This window comes from Poecilia formosa, unplaced genomic scaffold (genome assembly GCF_000485575.1).
Source record: "Poecilia formosa unplaced genomic scaffold, Poecilia_formosa-5.1.2 Scaffold814, whole genome shotgun sequence".
Lineage (NCBI taxonomy): Eukaryota > Metazoa > Chordata > Actinopteri > Cyprinodontiformes > Poeciliidae > Poecilia > Poecilia formosa.
In genome coordinates this window covers 11,306-22,975 of record NW_006800753.1, presented here as the reverse complement: position 1 = coordinate 22,975, position 11,670 = coordinate 11,306, and the positions used below count along the sequence as shown (strand labels likewise).

The 11,670-nt window shown below is 36.8% G+C and overlaps 1 protein-coding gene across 1 annotated transcript in view; it reads left to right on the top strand.

Annotated features, from left to right (window-relative positions):
• Positions 1-11,670, top strand: part of LOC103131691 (receptor-type tyrosine-protein phosphatase H-like) — a gene marked incomplete at its 5' end in the record, with an annotated part of 24,744 nt that overhangs the window by 4,921 nt on the left and 8,153 nt on the right. The window contains 2 exons of the mRNA XM_016666839.1: positions 4,283-4,540; positions 5,042-5,146. Coding sequence (XP_016522325.1) covers positions 4,283-4,540; positions 5,042-5,146 — 363 coding nt within the window. The remainder of the gene's footprint in view (positions 1-4,282; positions 4,541-5,041; positions 5,147-11,670) is intronic.

Below are 11,670 nucleotides of genomic sequence, written 5' to 3'. Positions count from 1 at the left end.
CAGAAATTCATTCAAGTAGGATTTCCACATCAGAAGGTACCAGGATTTCAAGGGAATCCAGCAGGGAGAATGCCTAAGGGAAAACACAGGGGGGGTCAGGAAGGTTTGTCTAGGGAGATACTATGGCACAGATACTTTTACACATGCACAGATATTTTGAGACAATTTTCACTCCATATTTCTCAGAGACACAAACATCACTAGAGAATGCAGAGGGCTTCGGTGTTACTCAATAATCAGTAATAGGCTCAATAATCAATGGACTGGCAGCCGGCTCCTGATATACTTCTGGTGATCACCGATGATCTGCAGGTGTGTAGAAGCCCACCTGTGGAGAAACACCCTCTGGGTACCCGTCCTATGGCGCCCTCTGGAGGAACTCTGGAAGAAGGCACCAACCAAACAGACAACGGTCCAAATTCCTGACAGTTTTAATTGCTGTCTGTTCGTTGGTTATTCAATGATTAATTTATTTTCTTTTTTAGCTGTAGGAGCACTTAAGACAGAAATTATGATTTTTTTTTTTCCCAAGGGCTCTGAAACCAAGTTTGAGAAACAATTTGCAATTTTTTTTTTCTCTTGGCTTCAATCTAAATCTAAAACCTGCTGTGTAGCAAGTAATTAAACATGAGTCTCCTGTGAAGGGCAGCAAAGTGAAAAATGTTTTTCCTGGTCATGAAATATGCCTTTGTGGTGTAATCTCTGAAACCTAATAGAATCTACAGTTTCAAACCGAAATGGAGCGTGAGAACTTTCTGATTTTTGTCCTAAACTTGTCTTGTTTAGTCACTATAGAGAAATAGGTTGCAGTTGGAATGCAACATGTACCTGTCCGGCTGTAGAAGAGAGACTGGCATTGAATTTACTGATAAACAATAAAATATTTTAGGATTGATTTTATTAGCCGCAGCATGTCTATTGAAAAATTCTTTCAACCAGAGTTTAATGCAGTGGTTTATTTAGTTCAAAGTGATTAGCAAGAAAAATACATGAGTTTGCTCAAAGACTTGATTCAATCTACTGATTTTCCTGAGATAAAAACTTTTTAAATCAGTTTGAATAATTAATTGAGCTTACTGTACTGCAGTGGTTCCCAAAGTGTGGGGTGTGCCCCCTTGTGGGGGTGCAGTGCCATTGCAAGGGGAGGGGAGCGGTGCGATGATTGAAAAAGAAAAACAAAACTCTCAGGGAGCTGTTCATGTTTTAACCCCATTCTGACAAATAAAATAACACTGACAATAAAGAAAACTCTCTTCAGTATAGAACAAACAGTTACACAAAACTGTTTCACTGTAAAGATGGTTTGTTGTTTGTTTTGTTGTAGCCTGAAGTGTGAAATAAACTTCAGTGGAGTTTGAAAACAAAATATGTGTATAGGTTTATGTCTGGTTGAACGATGTGTGTGCCCAGTTGATTTTTTATTTTAATTTTTTAGGTGGAGGGGGTTATTGTAATCCAAAGGGGGGTCACAGAAGAAAATCTTTAGGAACCACTCCTGTACTGTTTGATTGATAACTGAGATCAATTAGAATGTATGCATGATTGAATTGAAATGATTTATTTTTATTTTTTTGTAAAATGCCTTGAGATGACAGTTGTTGTGAATTGGCGCTATATAATTGAACTGATTTGAATTTTAATGACTTCCTCTGACTGAAGCCACAAAAGTAGTGTCACTGAAGGTGCAGAAAAAACAAAGTATTTGATGTATTTAATCTTATATTTTCTGTTTTAACCCACATGTTGTATTTGAAGATGAGCAAACGCCACCTTGTTCCGGCTGTCAGTGTTGTCCTTCTGGCACAGAGTGCATCACCACCAATGGAACTGCTGAATGCCTTGACCCCTGTGCCACCTACACTGTGGTGAATGATGCCTGGCGTTCAACAGAGAATACAGACCAAACAATCATACGCTGTGATGCAAACATTGCCTGGAGTGGTTGGTATCGCTTTTACTTAGGTCAGACCAGCGCTCAGATTCCAGAGAAATGTGTAGCAGAAAACCGATGCGGAACTCATGTTCCTTTGTGGATAACTGAGCCTCATCCAGTCCAGCTTAATGAAATCGTGAATCGCACTGTGTGTAATGCCTTTTATGGTTCCTGCTGCCATTTCCCCTCACACACCATTCAGGTCAAACTTTGTTCTGGATACTATGTCTACAAACTTCAAAAGCCAACTGCATGTTGGCTGGCATATTGTGCAGGTAATATTGTACTTTTCAATTACAGGAAAAGAATTAAGCATTATTCTAGATTCATATTTCTAATGCATGTTGTAATTATGTGTGTTAGAACTTCCCTTTAGAGTATTGGCACAAAATGAGAGCAGCATCACTCTGCAGTGGAACAAGATGAGCAACATCAGCTTTGTTCTCCAGCTTAGTGGCACAGAGATGAACATCAGAGCACCAGATGGAGATGGACCAGTAAACCACACAGTCTCATCTCTCACTGCTGGAACCAGATACACATTCACTCTCTTCCATGTATTTGAAAATGTAAGAAACAGTGGCGCGCAACTGACAGCTGTCACAGGTAAGAAATTTCACTCCATCTTTGAATTGCAAAGTAACTTTTCACATCATCCCTTCTTTAGGTATTATTTTGATGAGAAAATTCAATTTAGTTTGTCATCATTTTTGAAAACATACAAACTATAACATTGTTTTATACGTGGTGTTTATAGTTCTATGTACCTATATATGTGCTCCTGTGATCAAAACAAGAAAATGAAAACTACATGTCCAACAGAGAATCATGATTGCTCCTGCTTCCTCAACATTAATTTATTATGTTTTCAACAATCCTCTGAACAATCAGAACACGCTTCTTGTTCCATGAGGAGTTGAGAGTAAATATTCAGTCGTTCTTTGCTTCAACCTTCCTTGTGAGATATGGATCATGATTGCAAGAATGAGATCCCAATGCAAACAACTTAATCAAGCTCTCTGTTTAGGTGACTAAGCTCACCTTCAGAGACGAGAGAAACTCCATCAGAGCTGAGACATCAGTTCTCTGCATCAAAAGTAGTGAGCTTTGATGCACTATGTTTGAGTCATTTGAATGAGGTACAAATGGGAGAAAACCCTGGGAAAGACTTGAAGATATCTAAAAGGATTATATAGATGGTTGGAAACATAAAGCAAATTGAAGAAGTTTTGTAAGGTGAAAAAATGTGATGAAAAGATGAATGATCTGTTTAAAACTTAGATGGCAGAAAAAAACTATCATATATTCTATTTGCTTTACATATCTGTTTGATTGACCTGGGCATTTGTTTCTGTAAACAACAAATAAGATACTGGCAACTCAAAGATATGCAAGAAAATCCAAATACAAAAATCTAAGCTGTGCTATTTCTGAGCATCTCCTTTTTCTCTATCAGCTCCTCAAAATGCAGAAGGATTTACAAAGTCGGGACAATCTAAGAGCAGCATCACTCTGCAGTGGAANCATCAAAAGCAGTAAGCTTAGGTGACCCAGATCACTATCTTTGGATCATTTGGATAAGGTGCAAATGGGAGAAAAGCCTGGGGAAGATTCATAGATATCTAAATGGGTTATTGTTAGAGATTTTTTGGTATTATCATTTTGTTATTACTTTAGTTCATATTCAGTCTAATGTTAATCAATAGTTAATCAACATTCAGTATTATTGTGATTTTCAGTTTAAAGTGTTCTCTTCCTTCTGTGTGTATAAACTGACCTGGAGGCCACATCTGCCTGTTTGTCTTCATGTGAAACAGTTAACTGTGTGTTTCCCAGACCATGAATTATGTTTCCACAGGTGCCTCCTTATCAACCGGAATACTTCCTACCTTAGAAACTGCCTGTGTGCAGTCGTATTTCGTCTGCTGTCTCCCTTCTCTGTCCTCCCTTCCTTTTGCTTGATAATAAAAGACAAGCTGTAACCAAGGGTCTTCAGAACGCTCAGTGAACGGCTTGGAGGAGCAGATCGCTGAGTCTTCTCCTTTTGCAAAAGCTTGGTCATAAAATTCATATACGTTGTCTGTGGTTCTTTTAATGAAGGTTCGAAAGGAAAAATACCCATCAGTTATATAGACGCTTTGATACATAAATCAACTTGACGTAGTTTTGTAAGGTAAAGAGATGCAATAGAATGATCAATAATGTGTAGGTGGCAGAAAACTAAGATGATTTCCCTTTGCTCCAAGTAACTGTTTGCTTGACCTGGATATGGTCTTTCTATAAACTACAAAACCGAACTGCATAAATCTAAGCTGTACCTTTTGAGAACGTTTCCTTTTTCTCTATCAGCTACTCAAAATGCAGGAGGATTTACAAAGTCAGGACAAAATGAGAGCAGCATCACCCTGCAGTGGAATAAAATCAGCAACAACATCAGCTTTGTTCTCCAGTTTAACGGCACAGAGACAAACATCAGAGTACCAGATGGAGACGGACCAGTGATCCACACAGTTTCATCTCTGATTCCTAGAACCAAATACACTTTCACTCTCTTCTCTGTGTTAGAGAACATCAGAAGCAGTGGAGTCAGCATTACTGCAGCGACTGGTAAGACTTTATATTGTATTATGAAAGAGGGACTTTTTCAAAAATTTGTTTGTGTGATGATGTCTGACTCTGGTGCTCAAAACTCCATGAAGAACAATAAGATTTTATAAGGTTTATTGAAAGACAATTATGGGATTGTCAGGGAAAATCCTGGGGTCTTGGGACTGGAGAGATGGACCATATATATTGTTAATCCACAGTACTCAGCCACGCCCCTAACTCCTCCCAAACTCCAGCGGACTGACTACTGACCAGCTCTCCATCTCACGGGTCCGAAAAGCCTCTAATTCCTGGGTATTACCGCAAATAAGAATGTAGAGAACTTTTGTTTAAGCTGGGCGCGAGAAAGATTCATCTAAGCTCTAACTACCTTCATCCAGACGTTATGACCCGCTTCAGTCTATGATTCAGACATCAGAGTAGCCCCGCCGGTGTCCGAGCTCATAAACCACGTCTGTTCACGGTAGCTCTTTCTCTGTTATTAACGTGCACTTGTTACAGCNTACACAGTTTCATCTCTCACTGCTGGAACCAAATACACATTCACTCTCTTCTCTGTGTTTGAGGGCATCAGAAGCAGTGGAGTACAACTCGTAGCTTTCCTTGGTGAGATTATTTATTTATTTATAATGTATAAATGGATACAAACTGAGTATTGATAACCATACATATAAGAGTCAAGAGGCCAGTGAGATATTAAAACTACAGTTAAACCAAAATTATTATTAAACACCTGGCAAGTTTAGGTTTCAAATTATTTTCATTGTACCAAGATGTTTGTTTTTGACTGTCTATAACATAAAAGTAGAATCAATTTTGACAAACAATTTTGATGTTTTTCTTTTATTATTATTTAGATATTATTTAAAAAATAGTATGTTCTCCTCAATGGTCAATGGACAAGTTTTTTTTTTTTTACAGAAATGTCCTCAGACTGCTAGAAGGCAGATTTTCACAGGAAGTGCTTTTCACTTAAAAACTGTTGATTATATTTAAATTCTCTGACAAAATGTACATCAACAAATTTATTTAGTTTTATTTAAGTCAAATAAGTAGATTTTACTGCTAACAGTTTTTGTCAGATTTAAATAAATAACTGCCACAAAGTGAAGAAAGTAATTAGATTATTTATATTTTACTTAACAGTTAAAATCTTCTTGTTTTTTACAGTAAATGTTTTTTACAGTATATATTAAATGATTGTTAATTCATCCGTATATATTCTCATTTTTATGTTGACAACCACTATCATGCTGGAATCTGATCAACTTTCAACTAAAGAACCACGTAAGTAAATCCATTTGTAAGATACCTGCTAGTTATTTTTCCCCTTTCATTAGTAAACCTGTTTATGAAATCTGTTTTTACTTTTTGTTGCATTTTGATAAAGTCTTATACTATAAAAACAAGCAAGTATCACTAAAATCTGACTCCCGTAGGACTAAAATAAATAAATATTATTTTAATGAACAACAAATTTTACAACCAACATTCAATTTTTTGTTCATATAGTTCACTTTAAGATTTTCCTACAACAACACAGTAATACAGTGGTAATATTGGGGTAATTGGTAATAATTGTAAACATTTATGTAAAGCACAATCTAACATATTTTATCAAAACCTGTGATGTAGTTCTGGTTGCAAGCTTAGAGATTTTGTCCTGCAAAGTGTTGATTTCTCACATACCATTTTGCCAGTGAGCGCCCTCTTGTGGTCAACTATCAAAGTGATTTTACATGGAATTATCTTGACAAGCCAACAGTCTTTCCACTCTTCCATAAAAAAACAGATTTGTTGTCCACAGTCAATAGCTGTAATATCAACATATTGTCTTACCTGCAAGTAGATACTTCTCTGATTAGTGAGGTTACAAATAGAGAGGGCAGTTTTATGTAAAATTTATATTTTTGCACATTTTTGTACTTCCATTTGGTTTTAACTGCTTTTAAAAACATCCCACACACTTAAAAAAATTTAAAAAAAAAAATAACACCCAGCTTGTTTTTGGCAATAAGTTAATGTTTTGTAGTATTTGAAAAATTATCAGTTTCTAAAACATTTGGAAAGCAACATTAGAAATCACCAGGCACTGCCCTACATTTACCAAACTCAGGCTCATCCAGAAAGGAGCTCAAAACAGGAAGAACTGATTAGACTGAAACCTCATTACCTGAGAAGGAATTTGTGCAAAAATGTGATGAACATATTTTGTAAATCCCAAAGATATATCCTAACCTGTTCAAGGAAGCATAAAAAATCACTTTTAATAAAATACCACAAAATTGCGACAAATAAAAGTTGACATTCATATATCTAAAACACAAAAGCATGAGGCGCAGTCGATTTATTGTCTTGGTATGCTTTGTGCAGCATCCTGCAGCAAAAAAAGCCACAATACATAAAGGGAAATAATTTTCACTGTGTCTAGTAAATTTTAAGTTTAAAAAAAAATCTTAGCACATCTTATTTACCAGCACAATACGTAGTTACATCACAAGGTATGAATCATAAAACAAGAACAGAAATAGTCATAAACCTTTTGATGCCCAGAAGTTATAACCAAATCCTAAAAAATGCAACAAAAATGTAAAAAAAAAAAAATACAGAGGAACTAACAAAAATCAGCTCAGCTACATCTACTACTTTTGACAAAAATAGTAGTTTCTTCGCATGGCCAGCGGCCAATGTGATCTCTCCAAGAAAAGCTGTCACCATCAGCTTAATGTCTTACTGGTAACTAAGTGGTAATGCTTTTTTCCATTTATAATCATTGTTATGCCGTTGTTTGTTGCTGAACTGTAGTTGAAAATGCTGCAGATGTTTATGTAAATGATGACATTTTGTTAACATAATTTAATGGTAACCTGTTTATAATTTGTTTCTGGGTCAACAGGTTATGTCTCTACAATGAAAGTACAATTAACTTCTCAAAGAAAACTGTCAGAATCAGAGATGCAAGAGGTTTTAGCAGAGGTAAGGCTAACCTGTGAAAAAGTTTATATTTTTGTAGGTTTTACTTATCATTTAGCATAAATTTAAATAGCCTTAACATTATTTGGTGGTAAGATGGTTTGTTTTGATTTTCAGTACCTCAAAGGAAATGGTTTATCACAGTTTTCCATGAAAATTCGCATCATCAAACCATAAGAGATGAAGAAAGTCAAGGATGACGTCTTGGATCAGCCCAGTTGCAATAAGGAATATTTACTTCTACCTTAAATTGTATATATTGCTTTCAGCAACATTTATTTAACTTGGACAACTTTTTCTGAGTTTGTTTAAATAATATATCATTGGTGAATCTATTTCTGTCTAACTAGTGGTTCAGGTGTCTGACTTTTTGTTCAGTTAATCAGGATTGCTGTAATGATTTTTATATAATATATATTGTGTTGGATTGCTATTGAGCTTAATGGTGGCAGTAATTTTTGTGTCTTTGAAGACAATGTTAAAACTGAAAACAGCATGTAGTTCATAAAGCAAGAAACTGTAATGATAATAAAAAGAAGTGAAATTAAAGTTTCTTTACTTTTAAACAAATAATACATTCAGTTATTTAATTAACTTTTTTCAATTTCTCATTGTAATTACAAGTAATTGCTATCTTATCAGTTTTCCTTACTAAACCATTGTTGGCATGCAGAGGAGGCAGTCATTTCTTCTGCATTCCAGATTTTTTTAAACAGCTGAAATATTTGGTTCCATCCACATGACTCTACAAATGAAGAGCAACAGAAGAACAAACAGTTAAGGAGTTTTTGAAAGAATAATTATTAGTTCATAAAATATCCCTCTTTATCCAAGATAGACAAACTGAGTTATCAATAAGAAAACTAGGAGTCATGACAAAAGGCTCATTGTTAGGATTGAGCCAGTGACGTGCGGTCAGGATGGAAAAATAATATAATAAAATCATTTATAAAGATATTTTCACCCTGTGGTTTGTACTATGAAGTACCTATTTTTCATTCAGTTTAACCAAATCTGATTTTTTTTTCTTCAAAATCGCTGAATATTCGCATTTTCCCATTTAAATGCTTGTAAGCGAAGTCGGTGAGGCAGCAGTGAGCTGAGCCTCACCTGGGATTGCCATTCTATGAGAGCATGCTCCTCCTGTCTGTACGTCGCCAATAAAATGGCTAAAAACCTTTAATGTATGAACTGATTTTCCATAATTTAGCTTATATATTTAATGTACTGTTCATAAACAGTACATTAGTTAAAAACCACACTTAGTTGGTTTTATTGTCACCAACTAAGTGTGTAACGTGTTTCGTGTGCTGAGGAGCGATCAGAAGAGCACAGAACAGACTCAAGGTGAGGCAGGCAGTTCTCGTGTCTCATCGCTGGGGGCGCTCAAGATCCCAGACATTGTGACTGCACAACTGCAGAGTAAGAGACAGTAACAGCGATCTAGCCATACAGTATCTGCGCTGATACAGAGAGCGAGAAAGACGTGGTTTTGAGTTGTACTTTAACGGTTTCTCCCTTTGTTGTTAACCACAGCACGAAATTAATAATATCTACATGTCTAAGATTTATTGAGATAACGGAATTATTCTGCGGCGGCGGCGCGTCTATGGATGGCATGTAAAGGAATAGCCTTTTTGCACTCCAGCATTCTACGCATGTGCGAAATTTCCTTATGTAAACCAGTGTTTTTCAACCACTGTTCCGCGGCACACTAGTGTGCCGTGAGTGATCGTCAGGTGTGCCGTGGAAATTATTAAATTTCACCCATGGTACCGTATTTTCCGGACTATAAGCTGCTACTTTTTTCCTAAACTTTGAACCATTGTAGCCCGGTGCGGCTTTTAGAATAGATCCAAAGTTGAACTGGTGAGAATCCTCAACGAACTCAGTTCTTTATCCAAATATGATCTTTGTCTATTCCCCATGTCCACTGCAGCATCGTTGGAATCTTTTGGGTTGAGCGTGGGGCCGCAGTCGAATCAGAATCCCGGGTTGTGGGTAAACGGATCTTGTTCCTTTCTTGTGCAGCGAGTAGTCTCATCGTCCCGGGGTATCAGCAAGCAGCCCTCCGTTGATTCTGCATCTCCTTGTGTGCTTGACTCTAACGCTGCGAAACAAAGAACCCCGATTCTTCTGTCTGGTGTCTTTTTATTCTTATCAGCAGCCACACAACTTTCCTCACGTACGTTTTTCCTTGACGTCAACTGCCTTTTGGTTGGCCTCAACTTCAGATGAACTTCCTTGTTCCCTTGGAGCTGAACTTTCTGAAGTTCTCTGTTTGCCTTCTGCACCTGTTTCCTTCATGCATCTCAAAAATCTCACTTCCTGTTTCTTCTGTACTGACTACTTGGACCAATGATCTAATATCCATCACCGTCTTGGTGACATGATGTCTGTTCTAATGACCTAATTCTTGGTCACCTCTGCTCTTCTATCAGTTCCTCTTTCTCCCTGACTTTTCACCTACCATCTACCTCCAACACAACATCAGTGACCTTTAGTTACAGTTACACATTTTACACCATTTCAAGTTCAATGTCAAAATCACATTTATAACCTTTTAGTTTCTCTGATTTAGCATTCATTTGTAATTTTATAATAACCATCACTTAGTAGTTACTCCTATTATAATCATAATGTGAGTTATTACAGACATTTCTGAAAAGAAACCAAGAATAATCCATTATTCTAAATATTTGATACCATGTTACAGTTACTTGTTGCACCTTTAAGTACTTCCATAAGTACAAGAGTAAGTGTTAAATATTCTTATAATCAAACCAACATCAACCACTGGTTAAACCAATATTAAGTATTGGTTTAATCATAAGTTATCATTATTAATTTAAGTATTTTACTTTGAGTTTTATCCAATTACTCAAAATCTTTAGATTTTATTCTTTACACCTTTAATGCCTTGAAATGAGCAATCTGAACTATTTTTAATCACTGCAGGCTGGAAACTTCCCCTTTCTTCAGGAAACCTGCTCTTCCTGTTCCATGACTCTTTCTGTCTGATTATGATTTTTTATGATTTAATAGAAAAAAAGTAGAATTAAAGCAAAGTTTGCAGGACACAATAACAACACACACAACCAGATTAATTTCATTACCGTCTGACTCTACTGTTGGGTCTTGATGTCACCTGTGTAATTAGTTTTAAAGATAACTTTATTCATTGTTATTATTAAACTAAAATCTCCAGCATGGGGAAGTGGGATGAGCTCGACTTTTCTCGACAGCCCCTCCTCGAGGTCAGACCTTTCACATGCTGGGAACCCAACACCCTCCTGCAGGTCTGCAGGAGGGTGTTGCAGCTAGAAGGCCTCCAGTTGTTGAACAGTTGATCCAGAGTTTATGTTTTTAACTGGGGAAGATTAGCAGAAATTCATTCAAGTAGGATTTCCACATCAGAAGGTACCAGGAGCTCAAGGGAATCCAGCAGGGAGAATGCCTAAGGGAAAACACAGGGGGGGTCAGGAAGGTTTGTCTAGGGAGATACTATGGCACAGATACTTTTACACATGCACAGATATTTTGAGACAATTTTCACTCCATATTTCTCAGAGACACAAACATCACTAGAGAATGCAGAGGGCTTCGGTGTTACTCAATAATCAGTAATAGGCTCAATAATCAATGGACTGGCAGCCGGCTCCTGATAAAATGCTGGTGATCACCGATGATCTGCAGGTGTGTAGAAGCCCACCTGTGGAGAAACACCCTCTGGGTACCCGTCCTATGGCGCCCTCTGGAGGAACTCTGGAAGAAGGCACCAACCAAACAGACAACGGTCCAAATTCCTGACAGTTTTAATTGCTGTCTGTTCGTTGGTTATTCAATGATTAATTTATTTTCTTTTTTAGCTGTAGGAGCACTTAAGACAGAAATTATGATTTTTTTTTTTCCCAAGGGCTCTGAAACCAAGTTTGAGAAACAATTTGCAATTTTTTTTTTCTCTTGGCTTCAATCTAAATCTAAAACCTGCTGTGTAGCAAGTAATTAAACATGAGTCTCCTGTGAAGGGCAGCAAAGTGAAAAATGTTTTTCCTGGTCATGAAATATGCCTTTGTGGTGTAATCTCTGAAACCTAATAGAATCTACAGTTTCAAACCGAAATGGAGCGTGAGAACTTTCTGATTTTTGTCCTAAAC